This window comes from Aulonocara stuartgranti, assembly GCF_965226115.1.
Source record: "Aulonocara stuartgranti genome assembly, chromosome: 5".
Lineage (NCBI taxonomy): Eukaryota > Metazoa > Chordata > Actinopteri > Cichliformes > Cichlidae > Aulonocara > Aulonocara stuartgranti.
This window is the reverse complement of record NC_138943.1, coordinates 22,615,635-22,634,685: the sequence shown is the minus strand read 5'-3', so window position 1 is coordinate 22,634,685 and position 19,051 is coordinate 22,615,635. Positions and strand designations below refer to the sequence as shown.

General features: G+C 41.5%; 1 protein-coding gene across 4 annotated transcripts in view; it reads right to left on the bottom strand.

Moving 5' to 3' along the window:
• Positions 1–19,051, bottom strand: part of dip2bb (disco-interacting protein 2 homolog Bb) — a 51,639-nt gene that overhangs the window by 3,758 nt on the left and 28,830 nt on the right. For 2 of the 4 annotated variants that reach the window (XM_082533356.1, XM_082533357.1), the window contains 31 exons: positions 15,624–15,821; positions 15,305–15,396; positions 14,877–14,987; positions 14,659–14,782; positions 13,256–13,365; positions 13,008–13,110; positions 12,781–12,845; positions 12,413–12,506; positions 12,205–12,324; positions 11,997–12,111; positions 11,608–11,747; positions 9,886–10,022; positions 9,680–9,760; positions 9,446–9,573; positions 9,075–9,189; positions 8,728–8,929; positions 7,756–7,868; positions 7,270–7,293; positions 6,706–6,786; positions 6,483–6,606; positions 6,275–6,396; positions 5,751–5,862; positions 4,487–4,596; positions 3,903–4,033; positions 3,645–3,813; positions 3,386–3,556; positions 3,226–3,287; positions 2,875–2,932; positions 2,687–2,761; positions 2,425–2,599; positions 2,067–2,190 (listed from right to left, as the gene is read on the bottom strand). In XM_082533356.1, the coding sequence (XP_082389482.1) occupies positions 2,067–2,190; positions 2,425–2,599; positions 2,687–2,761; positions 2,875–2,932; positions 3,226–3,287; positions 3,386–3,556; positions 3,645–3,813; positions 3,903–4,033; positions 4,487–4,596; positions 5,751–5,862; positions 6,275–6,396; positions 6,483–6,606; positions 6,706–6,786; positions 7,270–7,293; positions 7,756–7,868; positions 8,728–8,929; positions 9,075–9,189; positions 9,446–9,573; positions 9,680–9,760; positions 9,886–10,022; positions 11,608–11,747; positions 11,997–12,111; positions 12,205–12,324; positions 12,413–12,506; positions 12,781–12,845; positions 13,008–13,110; positions 13,256–13,365; positions 14,659–14,782; positions 14,877–14,987; positions 15,305–15,396; positions 15,624–15,821 (3,586 nt within the window). The remainder of the gene's footprint in view (positions 1–2,066; positions 2,191–2,424; positions 2,600–2,686; positions 2,762–2,874; positions 2,933–3,225; positions 3,288–3,385; positions 3,557–3,644; positions 3,814–3,902; positions 4,034–4,486; positions 4,597–5,750; positions 5,863–6,274; positions 6,397–6,482; positions 6,607–6,705; positions 6,787–7,269; positions 7,294–7,755; positions 7,869–8,727; positions 8,930–9,074; positions 9,190–9,445; positions 9,574–9,679; positions 9,761–9,885; positions 10,023–11,607; positions 11,748–11,996; positions 12,112–12,204; positions 12,325–12,412; positions 12,507–12,780; positions 12,846–13,007; positions 13,111–13,255; positions 13,366–14,658; positions 14,783–14,876; positions 14,988–15,304; positions 15,397–15,623; positions 15,822–19,051) is intronic. The other 2 variants (XM_082533358.1, XM_082533359.1) reach the window with 1 other exon arrangement.

Sequence of the window (19,051 nt, the reverse complement as noted above, 5' to 3'; positions counted from 1 at the left end):
CTTCATACGTGACCTCTGACTTATCCTTCAAAGTCCATCGATTCCTCTGTAGGTCAAAATGATATTAATGCTATATTGACTTTGTTTGCATTAACAGCATATAGGCACATGTTCATAACATGTCTTTTATCCTTAAAACTATGTTTGTAATTGTACTGCCTTTAATTGTGTTGACAACGTTTCAGAAATGATACTGTTACATGGGGGTTTTAAATATCACAATATACAGTGGGGCAAAAAAGTATTTAGTCAGCCACCGATTGTGCAAGTTCCCCCACCTAAAATGATGACAGAGGTCAGTAATTTGCACCAGAGGTACACTTCAACTGTGAGAGACAGAATGTGAAAAAAAAATCCATGAATCCACATGGTAGGATTTGTAAAGAATTTATTCGTAAATCAGGGTGGAAAATAAGTATTTGGTCAATAACAAAAATACAACTCAATACTTTGTAACATAACCTTTGTTGGCAATAACAGAGGTCAAACGTTTACTATAGGTCTTTACCAGGTTTGCACACACAGTAGCTGGTATTTTGGCCCATTCCTCCATGCAGATCTTCTCGAGAGCAGTGATGTTTTGGGGCTGTCGCCGAGCAACACGGACTTTCAACTCCCGCCACAGATTTTCTATGGGGTTGAGGTCTGGAGACTGGCTAGGCCACTCCAGGACTTTCAAATGCTTCTTACGGAGCCACTCCTTTGTTGCCCGGGCGGTGTGTTTTGGATCATTGTCATGTTGGAAGACCCAGCCTCGTTTCATCTTCAAAGTTCTCACTGATGGAAGGAGGTTTTGGCTCAAAATCTCACGATACATGGCCCCATTCATTCTGTCCTTAACACGGATCAGTCGTCCTGTCCCCTTGGCAGAAAAACAGCCCCATAGCATGATGTTTCCACCCCCATGCTTCACAGTAGGTATGGTGTTCTTGGGATGCAACTCAGTATTCTTCTTCCTCCAAACACGACGAGTTGAGTCTATACCAAAAAGTTCTACTTTGGTTTCATCTGACCACATGACATTCTCCCAATCCTCTGCTGTATCATCCATGTGCTCTCTGGCAAACTTCAGACGGGCCTGGACATCCACTGGCTTCAGCAGCGGAACACGTCTGGCACTGCGGGATTTGATTCCCTGCCGTTGTAGTGTGTTACTGATGGTGACCTTTGTTACTTTGGTCCCAGCTCTCTGCAGGTCATTCACCAGGTCCCCCCGTGTGGTTCTGGGATCTTTGCTCACCGTTCTCATGATCATTTTGACCCCACGGGATGAGATCTTGCGTGGAGCCCCAGATCGAGGGAGATTATCAGTGGTCTTGTATGTCTTCCATTTTCTGATGATTGCTCCCACAGTTGATTTTTTCACACCAAGCTGCTTGCCTATTGTAGATTCACTCTTCCCAGTCTGGTGCAGGTCTACAATACTTTTCCTGGTGTCCTTCGAAAGCTCTTTGGTCTTGGCCATGGCGGAGTTTGGAGTCTGACTGTTTGAGGCTGTGGACAGGTGTCTTTCATACAGATGATGAGTTCAAACAGGTGCCATTCATACAGGTAACGAGTGGGGGACAGAAAAGCTTCTTACAGAAGACGTTACAGGTCTGTGAGAGCCAGAGATTTTCCTTGTTTGAGGTGACCAAATACTTATTTTCCACCCTGATTTACGAATAAATTCTTTACAAATCCTACCATGTGGATTCATGGATTTTTTTTTCACATTCTGTCTCTCACAGTTGAAGTGTACCTCTGGTGCAAATTACTGACCTCTGTCATCATTTTAAGTGGGGGAACTTGCACAATCGGTGGCTGACTAAATACTTTTTTGCCCCACTGTAGTATTATGATACATTTGACCTTTCCAACTGCCTTTTTTCTCAAGTTAACCCCAAAATTTGTTATATATCTAAAGTCCTGCCAAAAGAAAGAGAACGAGCTGCCCTTTTATTTTTAATAAATACTATAGGATATTATTATATATTAAGCTCAGGTTATTTATGTGCAGTTATTATCTACTCCTACATTGTTAAAAACATTAAAGTGTGTGTCGGTGTGTGTGCATGCATTCGCACCTCTCAGCAATACTTCGGTGAGCCCGTGACACTGACGTTTCAATGTCAATAGGATGGTAGCGCAAGCCTCGTAGCTCCAATGTCTCATCCAGTGAGCCCACCACAAACAGAGCATCATGCCGATCTGAGCACAGAAATGCAAACAATATAAGCAACACCCCCCCAAACAAATTCAGTCACATTACAGCAAAATTTGTAATTGGTTACTGTAGGATCGAGGTTACTTTAGTTTCATAAAGTTTGTTTAAGTTTATGCTTTATCAGGTTTAAATCTGCAAACCTTGTTACATTAAACTTATCAGCACTATTCCATCAATATTTCTGAGTCCAGGTTTTAGCTCAGTTGTGGTCTATTTACCCCCGCTTGCATCCAGTAGCTCGGTCCTCTTCACAAAACCCAGGTATCCAGTTCTGGCCCATAAAGTGTGCGGGTCTCCGAAGCTGAGCTTGGTGTTGAAGTGATCAGCCTGAAGACTTTCCTCTCCGTATATGGTGTAGTAGCCACTGGCACTGTGAGGGCTGTTTACCCAGATCTAAGAGAAAGAAACATCTGTAACTTTCAGAGAAAATCTTCTCTAGCTTCAGGTGTGGTCTCGATATGCGTGTGTGCTGTGGTTAACCTCTCCTAGATGAGAATCGCCAAGTGGGCCTCGGGTCTCTGGATTCACTATGATCACCCGAACACCTGGCAGTATCTAAAAATGACAGAGAAACAAAGACACTAAATACAACTCTGACATGCTTTTCATTAAACCTCTCAAAAATTGAGAAAAAAAACCCACACAGGACAGCGCATAATGAGTTTCACCTTGCCAGACTCCATTAGAGGAAGACTCTGAGGTGCTCCTCTCTCCACCAGCCTCACTCTGCCAAAAACACAGGCAGCGCATTTATAAATATTCAAAGTTCTAATTAATCTTTGCGAATTGGACCATGTCAGGGATTTTCCTGCACAGAGAAGTTTCTGATGCCAGTGAGGTTTTAGCCAGAACCTCACTGTGTTATTGTTTTTATTGTTTTTTCAGAAAACCCCCCCAGACGTGATATTATTTTTTATATTGATCGCGTCCAATAAATCCCATTTAGCTAGAAAAAAAGTGTAAAGTAAGCTTTTACTAAATACTAGCAAGTTTACTTTAACTAACTTGACTGTTCTCACCTGTCATGGCGCAGGGACTTCATGTCCACATACACCGTACAGGGATCAGGACCAGTGGTGCCCTGAAACACACACATATATAAAAGAACAGGTTTAAAGAGGTCCCACTTCTTTCTCATTTGATCTATGATCAACAGCGACGTCCTGCTGGTTGGTGTACCTGCAGGCAGATGGCCAGGTTAACTCTGGAACCAAAAGCAGTGCTGACAGCTCTGGACGACAGCCCGACATCCTTAAACAGTTTGGAGAAGGAGTGTGTGAGGGCAAGACGAGGGCGTTCCTCTGCTATCACCACACAGCTCCGCACACACGACAGGTTCACACCACGGGCCTTAAACAAACATGCAAATGATCAAACCCATGATGTTTTATTTTAAAAATAGCTGTATTGTTTCTCTTCCTGCATGTCGAGTCCTAACCTTGAGTAAATCTGTCTGAGTACCCAATCCCTTAGTGCAGAGCTCCATGACAGAGTAGGAGCAGAAGGTGTCTCTGATACGGTACTGACTGAGCGTGCTTAGCCACAGAGACAAGCTGGTCTCCAGCTCGAACGGAGGAATCAGGATTGACTGGTGACCTGAGTAGACACTGTGAGACAAAACATGTAGGTGAAAAAGTGGGGAAAGTGATACCTTTGTAAATAACCATGAAATATTGTAGCTGACGTTTTACCGTACCTGGCGAGGCACCACAAGACGAAGCCCAGACCACAATAAGGATCCAGACAGATGGCTATTTGGCGAGAGGAGTACAGCTCACACTGAAGCTTTATAGAGCGGCAAAGTGCGCTGACTGCTGCATGAGAGATCTGACAAAAGACAAGAAAAGATAAAGAATTAATTTTGTGTATGTTTTATAAAACAAAGTAAAGTCTTCCATAGATATCTGCCACTCATATATAACCAGAAACTGTTCCTTACACGCTTTCACTTTTTAAAAATGAAGACATGCTCCAGGTATGTGCATCTGTGACTGTACTGGATTACAACAAGAAAAACGACACCCTGCTGATTCCTGCTGGTGTTTTAATACTACTCTACTACTGCTGTAATGTATGAGACAGTGTACCAGACAGTCATTAACAAGTTTAAGATACAGCCAACACGAAATTAAAAAACGACCACAGAATTGATGCCAATATTTGGTTTAAAATAGCGCCGTGACAGAACTCAGTGTTTTTACAGTCTTTTTCATGTGGCAAAATCCATCCTGTAAAAGCCCCAGTCAGTAGAGGAGTCATATAAAAAGTCACGTGTCTCACCTTGACTCCAGTGAGCATGCCTGTTGTGGACACGCTGAAATCCAGATAAGCTATCATCTCTGCTGTGGGCGGCTTATAGATCTGTGGAGGCCGGCGGCGAGGAAGGTCATCTGCAAACACCAATAATGCGGGTTTTACAGCGCTGTGCACAAAGTAAACTTAAGATAATATTGAGCAATGATATAGAATAGGATCCAGCAAGCAACAACTAACTCAAAGTTCACCAAACAGGTGTCTATTCACAAATCTACCCACTGAGCAACTTGGATAACAATTGTAGAAAGCAGTGAAATGTCCAGCTTCCTGTTTTAGTGTCTCAGTGTTGCAGATTCAAACAGTCCACAATAACCGACGCCAACTTCATCTACGCTGCCTCGACTGCGACCCACAACTAATGAACCATGTTCCTGCTTTGAATCTGACACATGAGAAAGTCAAGCGCTGTGAACAACGTGTACTTAATTTGGAGTGTGTATGTAAATAACAAGAAACTGCAGGATTTAAAGTTTTGTCATATGTTAAAACTGAACAGGGGAAAAAAGTGTTTTATTTTCTCATTTTCTTTTCGGCGTGTTTGCTTATTTACAGCTTTCACGGCTGATTTATTTAAAAATCACGTTGATGGACCATTGAAAACTATAGCATAGCAAAATGACAGCAAACTGTTATAAAAGCAGCTCCCTCAGTCACAATGGGGCACTGCAGTGGGCAGCTACACACGTTTGCTTTTGCATCGGATGCCTTTACAGTGGACACAACCCCAAAAAGGATTTGTGTAACCTCCGGAGACCAAGTAATGGATCTTTTCCTTGTTAGGCAAATGTGTAAACCACCATACTATGAAGCTACTAATAAAAACAAAGAGTCATTAACCTTTAATTTTTGATTAATTTTGATCAACCTTCTGATAAATACGATAGTTTATAATAAACAAACTTTTATATTTACCAGAATATTTACCAAAATGAATGAACTGTGAGGACAGTGAATCATCTTTCTTTAGAATGCCTGACTTTCACATTACTGACTTATTATTCATAATTCTTTGATACAAGGATTAATAACTGAATACTAACTGCATACTTACATCTGAGTTGCAAATACTTGACGGTGTTTATAAAACATTAAAAATAGCTGGAACGTCTCAATCATACCAACTGGCACCACAAGGGGGGGCCTGATTTAGCCCATGGCTTGTAACCAGAGCATCATGCAGTACTCAGATATGTTCAGGCTTGATTAACATACTAAGAGTATTTACTACCTGTGTCAATGATTGTTGGCCAGGTTTTAACATTAACAGAGGCAGCTGCCTCTTTGGAGCGCAGAGTCCTCATGAGGTTTTGTGTCGTAAGGATGCACGCAGCTTTACTGACCTGGTAACAAAACACATTTGAATGGGAGCATGAACAACACAACAGTCAGAATCATTTTTGTTGTAAAATTGTGAGCAGCACATTCCATCAGCGGGTCGATTACAGTTAAAAAGTGGAAACTACGATGGACACTGTAACTGGACCCACTTCATGAGCATAATTTGCTCTCGGAATCAATGTAGCTTGTAAATGGAAATTATTTCAGGAAACTGGATGCCATAAAGATCTGTTAAAATCTAATGAAGCGCAGAGAGGCGCCAAGTAGTTGCAGAGTTATTTTTGGTGAAAGCATAAGTAGAAGTAATCCAGTGTATGGACGTGTTTTTTTTAGTCCTAATATCTACACGAATGAGATCCTGCTTAGGATTAAATGAAAGGACAGGCATAAATGCATGTAACCACATGCACTTACGTCAATGATCATGCGGACAGTAGGCAGCGTGGCTGCCAGGTTCTGAGGGTGCGGAGGCCTGACGTTTACAGGAACACATCCAGCATAGAGACAGCCGTAAAAAGCAGCAATCAAATCGATCCCTGAGGGAAAACAAACAGAGGAAAATCATTTCATAACAATGATGACGGAAGGAACGCTTAGACATGGAGCCGGAGGTAGAACCCACCAGGAGGATAGAGCAGCACTACATTCTCTCCTGTGTTGATGCTGCCTTTCTCAGTGAGCGCTGCAGCTATCTTCTCAGCTCGCTTATGAAGCTGGACACAGGTCGCTGTCCCCACTGTCACACCCTGAAGGACAGGTGACAGTAAGGTTACCATGTATTGTTTTTGTCAATCACATAGATGATGTACGGCATTTTGCAGTGTATGGACAGATCAGTTTGGTACCTTGGCGTTAAGAAGAATGTAGAGAACGTGGTCTGGGTCTGTCTGTGCCCTCCACTGTAGCGCCTCTGTCAAATACTGATGCTGTTATTAAATAAGAAACATAATTACACACTGTAAACTGAGGGTTTTTTTGTTTAAGTGTATAAAATATTACAAACCCAGCCACTGGGGGTAAATACAGGAAGGGTGGTGTTGAAAAAAAAAATTTATTAGGGTCTAAATTTAAAATAAACAAAGCGATGCTTACACTGAGTGTGCTGTCTGAGAGCTGTCTGGTATAAATGATCTGAACAAGAATTAATAGCACACTAAGCCAATATAGCTCTTATAGTAATGAACCCTAACTTAGGATGTGAAAGGTACATCAGCAATAAAAATAAAGGGTGACATTCATGGAAGGTGCTTATTTTCTGAAATACCAAAAAGTTAAAAACCCATGCAAATTCTTGCTTACGTCAGAACTGAACGAAAGCACACAAACTAAAACCACAATACAATACAGATTCGAGCATGACCAGAATAAACGAGGGTGGGGAACATGCCAGAGAGGGTCGTGATTCTTACCATTACGGTGGGCCACATACAGAGCTACATCCAGAGAGTGACGAGAGAAGAGAGAAAGAAGAGTCCAGATTTTTCTATAAAACTGAGCTCTGGCTGAGGTAGAGCCATTGTTACAGTGGCAGCTGAAATGTTTCAGTGTTTCCTATTTTAACACACTTTGCTGAGCAATGCTGTTAATTACATGCACAGGGTGCCTGCAGCTTCTGAAAGACTTGCATTTAGCTCTTGTGAAAAACAGGAGTTAGGTTAAAAAGGGTACGGTCACACTGCAAGAATCAGTGCAAAATTCTGATATAGTTCTTGCATACATTCATCCATTCACATTTTCATTTATTGCAGATTCCAATTAATGTGCAGTAGACACCAGAGCATTTCAACCAGTGCCAAAGAGGATGAGAAGATGAACATTTTATGGCCATTTCTGCCGGCAGTTTGATCGAAGCTTGGGTTATCAGATTCGGAGTTCGGTGCTCATAGTTCTAGTACCTTTCGGACCAGATCCTGATCTTCAATCAGACCGAGGTCTCTCCCTGCAGCCTGGGCAATCCTCTTTCCTGCCACCAGGTTTCCCACCATGACAGATGCAGGACCGACACCAACTACAAGACAAAACAGTCCGAAAGAGATAAAGTGAAATAAAGTAGGAGGCAAAAACAAGACAGGGAGGCCAGACCTCAAAATTATCAAAGCTGTGTGAGATCATCTTGACACAGAAACAAACAAAAGGCAGCATCGAGAGAAGAGCTTTGAATGTCCTTCAAGAAGCCCGGAGAACTATTCCTGAAAACTACTTAAAAAATAATAATAATAATAAAAATAATGTATACTTTATTGATCCCTGTGGGAAAATTCCTCTCTGCATTTGACCCATTCACTAAGTGAAGCAGTGGGCAGCCATTGGGCACCGGGGAACAGTGTGTAGGGACGGTACCTTGCTCAGGGGTACCTCAGTGTAGCTGTTCAGTGGATTCGAACCCCCGACCTTCCGATAATGGGGCCACCACTCTACCTACTGAGCTAGCCCTGCCCCAAAAATGACAGGAAAGCTTGTCTAAGAGAGTTCAGACTCTGTTTAAGACTGAAGGTTGTCAAACCAAATACTGAATTGTTAGAATAGTACAATCACTGTTTATTTAGATGCCATGCATGTTTGCACATTTCAATAAGTTCCTGCTCTTATTTCGCAGTTTCCTAGCAAAACACCTAGAAATGAGGGGTGACTTAAGACATTTGCAGATTACTGCATCTATATCCTTATGACTGCACGGCAGACCCATAGGTTTCCTACAAACTACATCTATAAACAGTCTCTGTGCTGGACTCCATTTAATAATTTATGCTAAATACGTTTAAATTATGAACCTCCTCACCGAGGCTTCGTTTGGCATAATCTTGTAAGAAATTGATGGGGATCATTTTCAGTCATGTTGAACAGAAGTTTGTGTCAGACAGACCTACCTGGCTGCTTCTGGCGGGGCTTGGGCAGGTTGGTGACACAGGTATGGGGACACATTAGGATATTGCAGGGGTGGAGATTGCCCTCTAAGAAAAACTGCTTTGTGTCAGAAATGTGGATGCCACCCAGCGGCGTTTTTGGTAAGGTGTTCGCCGGGACCAGAGCCAAGCAGTAGAGCCCCACTTGGTGGATGCTATCAATAGCCTACAGATGAAACCAAGCACTGAGATTAGCTTTGCTGGGTAATGTTCTATATGTCGAATGATTTTTCGATAACTCCAAAGACTGAAGATTATATTGTAGACACACTGAATGGAGGCTTCCATTCGAACGCTGTGGCTGAATTTACCTGAAGCACCCGGCTCATCCACTGGAAGCTGTCCTCCTCGCTGGCATCGGGCCTCTGCTCTGCCACAATTACAACCCTCTCATCATAGAACACCGTGACTGAAAACACAGCGATCCTGACACACACGAGGATACACAAACTCACTGAAGATTAGCCAGAAGACGTGGAAATCAAACACAAATGAGCAGTTTAAAGCATACAGAAAGTAGAAATACTTTATCTTTCAATAATCCCTTCAGTTGTCAGTGTGGGGCCTGCTGTGTTTCCTCTATACCACTAGATGTCAGTAGTTATAAATAAGATTTGCACTTGACCCACCAAAGAGCTCTAAGATTATTTTCTTTAATCCATGAAGAAGAGTTTTGCCTCACCTGCCACGGTACACAGTCTTGACCGGCTCAACTGCAAGAGCTGTGGCCACCAAGTCGTCGGCGTTGTGTCTCCGCCCGCTCACCATCAGCAGGCCTTCGATCTTCCCCACCACGAAGATGAGACTGCCCTGTACAGAGCAAGTGATGCAACAGCAGGGTTGTTATACGGTTAGTGAGAGAGACGAATGGTTTCAGGTTGCCACAGAAGTGCTCTAATGAAAGAGTCCTACTTACTGGGCCAACAAACCCCAGGAGTCCAGATCGCACAAATGGAATCTCTCCAATGGGAACTCCGTTAGCGTTAACCGGTATCACCTGGGCACGACGACGCAAAGAAAGAACAGCAAAACACACAAAACCAGAATCAGCTTTAACTGCGTCCCTTACTAACGATGGTGGCAGCATGTGCAGTTTGAGTGTTGGTTATTCTGCTTTCGCACCTCAAAGGTGTTTTTGGTGAGTCCAGGCAGGCCATAGTACATGTTGCCTCCTGCACGGGAGTTGATAATTATCTCTCCAATTTCATCTGTTTTACACAACTGAGGCGGTCCATCTGGCTTAACGATACACATCAGAGCTGGAGGGACAAAAAGGCAAAGTTAAGAAAACACGGACTTCCTAATTTAAAATGATTCCCTTGATAATTTTATCTTAGACGTATGACTAAAAAAAAGTCCCACTTTCATTCTTTGTTGCGTACATGTATTCAGATTTACATCCTTTCTGTTATTTTTGCAGTTTAAAAAGATTGACTGGATTGACAGAATGTGGGAAAGTGTAGACTTTCAGCTTAAATTTAATAAACGAGTGTATTACTTGTTTTAACAATTAACAATTTTTATATTCAGTCCCCTATCTGAGCGTCATAAATATAAATGAACAAATTAACACAGTTACATCAAAATATTCATTTTAAAGACTTTGCTGAGGATCCTTTGCAGGAAATGGCTGCACGATGTCAGGAAGCAAACAGATAACACCAAAGAATGAGTTTCCTCCTTTGGGATTCCTTGTTTCCAGGCCTGCAAATGTTTTTTATATTTTGTGGTTCTTTATGCCTTCAGTCTTGCCTTTCTTTACCTTCAGAAACTCCTGGGTTTCATTTTAGCTTAAAGTACAAATTTGTCTGCTTAACCACAGATGCACACTTATGCATCAGACTGCCTCCAATGTCTAATCTTTGTTTTCTACTGCTGAGGCTTATGAGGGGCTTATTACAGGCTTGGATTATGACATGTCTGTCTCCTAGAGGTTTGATAAATGTTTTTTTTTCTCTTTATGATGGAAAGGATCCCATGATCACTGACCAAATTAGTCCAGGTTCAAGTACAACAGTGCATCCTTTTACCCCCCTCATTATTGTGCCAACGTGCTAATGTCCCTGCTAGTTCTCTGGTGGATATTGACCTCCACTGAGAGCTCCTTTAGTGCATGTTGTGGGTTCACAGATTAAGCTTTTAAAAATGAAATGCCACACTTGGAATCACTTCCAAACCTTTGACCTCATTCATTTATGAGGAAATATTAATGAATAGGCCGAGTCAATTTTTCGTATAGATTGTTCAATTACACATGAGCCCAGATAAACAGGGCACTATATATATATAAAAATGGCAGTTGTTGGTACAATATTTTAGTTTGACCTCCTAAGTGAAAGCTTAAAGTCTGCATATTCATTACAAACTGTAACATGAACAAGTGTTGGTATATAGCCAAAATAATAAATGCTGTTTTAGTGTTCAAAAACCCAACTGTTTATGTCATGAAGTCTTAGAAATAAACATCTGCCAAAAAACTGGAACATTTTATCTGGATGTTGAAAAGAAGAAGATAATTATTTGAATTTCTAATTTTCTCATATGATTATAATTTTATGATTATATTTTTGAACAAGCTTGTTTGCCTCCATTTTCTTGGAGACGTGCAAAAGGTCAAACAGAAAGATTTCAGAGCTGGCGGCAACTAGGCCTATTACATTTTTACACTATAACCACGTGGTTATAGTTAGTCAATATTGTAATCTCCTAATATGTATAGAAAACTGTTTTTTTTTTTTTTTAAGTGTAGGTCGTAATGGTCTCTTTTTTAGCAAATTAATTACAATCAAAAAAACAAATGCAAACAAAAAGCCGTTTATCATGCAGCTTTTCTTCTACCCTCACCTCCAGGCATGACGTGCCCCACATCTTGTACAGTCAGAGCGGAGTTCTTGTCTTCCGTGTTCACCCTGATGACACCGTGGCTCAAGCCACCCATGGAAAGGATGGCACGGGCAGGAAGAGGCGCACCAGGCACTCCGGATCTACACGAGTAGACAGTTCACAATCAAACATGGATGTTTCCATCTGTTAGCCATCTGCCTACCCTCTTATGAACAACATCACATATAAATTTCTGTCTAGTTGGACTGAAATACAAGCTGTGAAGGTGGCTTGTGTGAGACATGAAAGAATAGAAAGAATTTGGTTTTAATCTTCTGGTTTTGTCTTTAAGTTTTCTGTAATTTTTAACAACATCCAATAAGAGCAGTGAATATAGGTCAGTGAGTTACCTTCGTATAGCTACCGTCATGGCCTCTGGAGATGTGGCACAGGGGCAAATCACCTCAGGCTTCAGCCCATGAGACTGGAACTTGTTCAGGAAGGCATCGCAGGAAGACACTGACCCTGGAAAGTACAATTTTAAAAGTGTGACATCTAATTTGGCTTGTTGGAAAAGACCCAGTTTTACAAAGCAGCGATGGCTCGGGACATACTCACAGGGATTAGCACCATCAGCAACAATGAGCATTCGTAATGAAGCCAGGCTGATGTCTCTCTGCTCCCGATGAGCCATCATGGCCCAGTGCAGATCTCGGCACTTCACCAGAGCTACACGAGCTGCACAACAGCAGGAGTTACATGGAGTATTATAAAATTATAAAATTATTTTTTAATACACTTCGTCTCAGAGTAAAAGATAATTTACCTTTATGGATGTGGACCCTCTGCACCCAGGAGAGAGGACAGGCTTTCATCACTGCATAGGGAACGCTGATCGTGTGTATCCTGTTCATTACAGCCTGCAATCAAACAACCTGATTACTGGAGGTTGCAAATAAAAAAAAAACTGGAAGGGATTTTTTTCCTTCCAACTTGACAAACAACACAAACAGTGAGAAACCCATTTTGTGATGATTTTGTGCAAGAAATCTTTCATTAGTAATTTAACATTTTACATTTACTAGAGAATTTATAGTTCAGATATAATGTGCACACAAATTAAGACGTTGTACATGCACCTAGCTGTATATGCAACCTAACCTAACCTAGAAATCTACAGCTAATGACACTCACTGTGAGAACTCCATGCCATAAGCCCATGTCCTTTTTGAAGTCCAAGACATTCACCAAAGTTTCCCCTTAAAACAGAGACACAAACACATAAGTGAGGTTGGCTATGTCTAAACAATCTAAACTGAGACATGACTCAAGTTGTGATTTGCTGTTATATAAATAATATGGAGCTGAACCGAAATAAAGCTTTGTGTAATGGATGATGCAAACACTATCCTTCTACTCACCCTCACAGTAGTTGCAGGCCTGAGTCAGTGATTGGCAGTGGGTTAACATGGCCACTTTAGACACAGCCACGCCCACCACTGTGCCCTCCTTATTTGCTTTATACTACAAAGAGATGAAGCAACAGATGAGCCACAACACACCTGACTAAAATGATGCTTTAAAATATTTTTGGTACTTTGACAGGATGGAATAGGCTCTAAGAATGAAGCAACAAAAGTAAAAATAATAATAAGCACAGCTGTGTTACCTCTATGTATGCAGGGTCAGTGTTAGCAGTGGGAATGTGCGGCTGCCAGTCTTTGGATGGTTTCGTCAAGTACTTTGAATCTGTTATCACCCACTTCATTCGAGGCCAGCCTAACAGAGACAGGGAAGATATGCATCACACAACAATTTCGAGAAATATTTAATTTCTTTAAAAACAAAAAACAACAACAACAAAACCTCACAGGTTTTCTAAAAGCCACCAAAATTGATCTGAATTAAAACCCCAATTCTCCCTAAAAAATGGGATGCTGAGTAATGTGTAAAAAAAAAAAATGCAATGATTTGCAAATCATATAAACTCACACATAACACAGAAAACATGTCAAATGTTTAAACTCAGGCATACAAATATTAGATCATTTTATATTTGGATGGATTTTGTAACATGTCTGAAAAAGTTGAGATGGAAGAAACAAAAGGATGGAAAAGAAAGTTATGCTGAACTGAACTAACTGGGTCAGTAACATGAGTGTGAATGGACTCAGGGACACTTCCAGAAATCACAGTCTGTGAACACAGTTCGCTGTGCGATCGACAAATGCAGTTTGAAGCTTTATCGTGCAAAGAAGCAGCCGTAAGTGAACATGATCAAGAAAAAAGTGCTGTCTTCCCTGGACCAAAGTGCTTTTAAAATGGACTGAGGCAAAGTGTAAAACTATTCTGTGGTCAGATGAATGAAAATTGTGTATTGTCTTTGGAAAACATGGATGCTGCATCATGTGGACTAAAGTGAAGAGGGACTATCTGGCTTGTTTTCCATGCTCAGTTCAAAAGCCTGCATCTCTGATGGAATAGAGCTGCATTGGTGCCTTTTTGGAAACGGTATCTTTCACAAGTTTAAAGGTGCCAACAATGCAGAAAGGTATATGCTCCCATTAAGACAAACACCTCCTTCATGGAAGGCCTGGAGACAATGCTAAACAACATACTGCATCTATTACAACAGCTTCATAGTAGAAGAGGCGAGGTACTGAACTGGCCTGCCTGCCTGCAGTTCACACCGTTCACCAAATGAGAATATTTGGCTCATCATGAAACAAAAAATAGGACAAAGAAGACCCAGGACTGTTGAGCAGACAACATTTCCTTCCAAAAGGTCCAGCAGCTGGTTCCTCAGTTTCCAGATGTTTATGGACTGGATGCCACACAGCAGTACGCACAGACCTGTTCTAACTGTTTTGATACGTGTCGCTATGAAATGTTACTTTTTCTCATTTAAAACATTTGGTCTGTTTTCCAGGTTCTACTGTGAATAAGAGTTTTTGAAATTTGCAAAACAAAGCATCCCAATGTTTTTGACATTAGTGTTGAATTAGACAAAGGTTGCTTTTTTTAAAACAAAACAGGTATTCAGGACATTCAGGACAGAACTTGCTTGCTGACCTTTAAATTGTAGTATTTCGCCCGTGGGGGTCTTGGGTAGGCCTTTCAGGCAGATCTCACTAGTCAGAGCCAGACCAACGCCACAGCTACCGAGCAGAAAACCCACCTGGCTGATACCTGCATCCTAAACACGTCACAAACAGGACAACAAGAAAGCACTCAGATTTTTGAACATAATAAAAACATAAAATGAAAGTTTCCTGTGACGGTTTTTATACCTTGCGAGACAGCGGTACCTCAATAGGTACAGGTATAACTTCAGCAAGGAGGCATCCATAAAATGCCACCCAGAACATCCCGGGGTCACTGTTGGGGTACACCAGCGCCACCTACCAAGAAAGTTTAGTTGGACGTTAAAACAAGCACTTTCTGGGGCCAGTGGTCATTTTAATAAAGTAAACCCTCTTCCATATCAGTCGTTTTACGTAACAGGACATAATAGACATAAAAGCAGCATAGAAGCAGTGTGTGAAAAACTAAAAACAGTCTTTTTTGATGTTATTTTCAACAACAACAAAAAAAATCCTGCCTCCCACAGAGGCAGCAGCAATAAATTGTGATACAGTCAATGTTCATTGCAAATACACAAGTTAAAAATAATCATTTGCTGTAAATAAGTGTGTGTTTTCTGAGTGTGAGCTCTTACTCGGTCTCCTGGTTTGAGGATTTGCTCGTTTTTAGTGCCCAGTTTGTTCAGGAGGGTGTACGCCAGCTTCACACTGCGACTCCACAGCTTCCCTAACAGACAGATGGTAGATTTTGGGGGGGCGGGGGGGGGGTTAGCACCTTTAGAAAAATATAATGTCAAAGAGTTTGCACATTTTTTTTACTATTACTAGGTTTTAAAATAATAAACATATATAATGTTATCTTTCAGTCGTCACAATAAGCGTTTATGACATTAAATGACATCATTTTACTGACTTGATGACGTTATACTTCTCTCTTTGAATCTTGTGTCTCACCATAAGTCAGTGTATAGAGTGGTTTGCCTGTGATGTCGAGAGCAGTAAGGGCAGGGCTCTTCCCCTGAGTGGCTCCCCAGCGAGCCAGCGCTGCCTGCAGGGCTGGAGGCCAGTTACTGACCACTCCCAAAGGCTCCCCTTTCACTGGGATGATCTGACGGCCCTCTGGCTTGGGTGTGTTGGGGTCCGGTTGGGGCACTGTGAAAGAGAGACAACAGGACACTTTTGAGTATATTACAGACTAATGAGATGAGATATCACGGAGGTAAAACCGGTCCATGCGGGGTATCAGTTTCCTCCTACATGGTTTCCCCCTTTGTTTCCTGAGCTCTCATGTTACCTGCTTTTTTTTTTTCTTTTTTTTTTTAATTTACTAAAATATATATATATATATATATATATATATATTTATTTATTTATTTATTAGGGGTGCAACGATACACAAAATTCTCGGTTCGGTTCGATACTTTGGTGTCACGGTTCGATATTTTTTCGATACAAAAAAATCGTTCATGCCTTTTTAATTTGTCATTTATTAAAATTATAAATATATATTTTAACTCAAAAGTACAGTTTTTAAATTTAATGTTGCTGAAACAAAAGTAATTAAAAAAATAAATATATCTCAGGGCTCTCAAAATTTCAAATTCCCTGGTAGCCCTTCGGGCAGGGACTCTTCAGTTTTTGGTAGCCCAAAATAAATGTAAGTAGCCCGAATAAAAAAGAGAGCAATTTTTTTGATTGATGTTTTGTTTCCTTTACAATATTATACATTAAAGTATAATATTGTAAAGGAAACAAAACGTTAATCAAAAAATTGTTGAAAAACAAATTACAACATTGTATAAAAATTACAATCATCAACTCAAATACTTGGTTCTAATTGAACAGAAATTTCTATGAACTTGTAAGAACTGTGTAGGACATGAATCAGTCTGTGTCAGATCCTGAATTTGAAATTTCCGCTGAAGTCACGGGTAAGAGACAAGTGGAACCAAGATCTAGGCCATTTGCTTTTTGAAGTTTGCAAAGACTGCTAAATTTTGCCAGTGGTAGTTCACTCTTTGCAACATAGTACGCTGTTCTAAACAGATTTTTCAGGTTTATTTTTAGTATGTTATTTGCAATTGGTGTTTGTTCTGGGAAAGATATTGCAGACTGAGCAATAATGCATTTCTTGCATTTCTCATGGGTTCTAATGGGGGCCTTTCTTAAAATGACTGGTCCCAGTAACAAAGGCGCTTGTCGACTCAGAAATCGAGAGAAAACCAACAACACACCCGGCAGAACATTATGTTATTTACACGGGTGCACATAAGTGGTCCGCATGTGCGCATTCGCTGTCAAAATAAAAGACGCGCACCAGATAAGAAGTTGCAACGCGCGTTTGCGTCCATATAAAAGCACAGTTTTAGTCCGCTAGAGTGGGATTTTCACGGCACATTCCGCACCACATCTCTGTGCGTTCATCATTTGTTTGAAGCCAGCTCACCTCCTGCAACCACTTTTCCGAGAATACGCGCTTCTTTTGTGGTTCGGACTCCTTCTGACATTTCTTTGGAGGTGGAGGAACACCAAAGTAATTGCTTAAAGGAGCTTCTTCGACATCTTTAAGAGTTTTAAACAAATGTCTGTCCTCGTCCAGAAAATCTTATGTATGCAAACACGCGTTGCAACTTCATATCTTGTGCGCGTTTTTTTTTTTGTTTGTTTTTTTGACAGCGAATGCACACCTGCGGACCACTTATGTGCAGCCCTGGTTATTTAGCTCATCATATTGCAGCCACAGAAATTCTTTTGTCCATGAAACCATAAAGCTGCACTTTCTTTTTGCCTTATAGTCTGATTTGTCATAACTTTTACGTTTTGTGGTAAGCTTTTCTTTGGCTGTCACTTCTTCACCCTGACCTGTCTTATTTGGCTCAGCAGAACTAAAATATATATCCTGCTGCTTTTACACACACACACATAACGGTCAGCGATTCTCTGCGCGATCAACCTCTCATATGTTTAAGCTTGCTGTGGGAGATTTCACTTGTCATGTTTGCATAGTAAGCTAACAATTGATAAGACGATGTCAGAGGAATTGGTGCACAAATTATCATCACTCACAGATCAGTGCTGTCGCTCTCTATACACAGTTCGCACGATTGCAAAGTGAAAGCAAAAAACAAGCGCAAATTCAAACGCGACTTCAATATGTCACATATTGACAGTGGCTCACCGATGCCAATGACATAGTTACCCAGCTACATTTCCGAAAGAATGCAAAAGCATTGACATATATTTTTCCTTCCTACAATAGCCCGACGGGCAGGGCAGAGATAGATTTTGGTAGCCCGACTGGAAAAATCGCTAGCTCCGGGACGTCGGGCTAGCGATTTTGCAAGCCCTGTATCTGATTGAGGAATCACTCATCTTTGGAAAAGAGAGTTTATTACAGAGAAATGGCTCTTTCCAAAATAAAAGCTATACTATACGCTTCTTCTGGGCTATATTCTCAGCAGCATATTGTAGCGGGTCAGGGCTGTTCGGGGTTCTGTTTGTACAGTTATGTTTTGTTTATGTTGCCATAGTGACGGGTGACCCCTCTCGCTGCAACGGTGTGTCCTTCCGGGGTCAGAGGGCGCCCTGTGTGTTGTTGTTGTTGCTGTGCGGTTGCCGCGCTGAGCAGTTAGCTAGCGGCAGTGTTCTTCTGCAGATGTCAATAAACGGCTGTGCTCCCTGGCTAGCTCACGGGAAGCAAGACCAAACGACACCTCCGTCTCCTCGTTGTCTGAGCTCGCCACATTGGTGTCAGAAGTGGGATGATGGTGGCACCCCATGTTCTGACCCGAGTGACTTTGGTGCGCCAAAAGAAGGCACCTGGACATTTGCAAAGTGAAAGCAAAAAACAAGAGCAAATTCAAACACGATTTCAATATGTCACATATTGACAGTGGCTCACCGATGCCAATGACATAGTTACCCAGCTACATTAACGAAAGAATGCAAAAGCATTGACATATATTTTTCCTTCCTATGATAGCCCGACGGGCAGGGCAGAGATAGATTTTGGTAGCCCGACTGGAAAAATCGCTAGCCCCGGGACGTCGGGCTAGCGATTTTGCAAGCCCTGTGTTAACTTACAGGCATGGCCCTTTAAGGATGAAGCCTGATGGGAAATGTATTCGGGATGTGTGTAGCGGGACTGCCTGGTGTGTGTGTGTGAAGAGAGAGAGCGGAGAAGGGGAAAAAGTAACGGTTAGCTACAGAAGAGACGAAAATAAAATAAATAAAAGGAATATAATAACTCCCTCGACAGCCAGAGTTGTGTCGGCGATGCTCGCTGTGAGTAAACTGTTTCAGCCCACTGTACGCGGTGTTCGTGCCTTAGAGAAGAAATAAAGTTCGGTGAAGCAGTTTCCTACGCCTCCTTCGATCTTTTT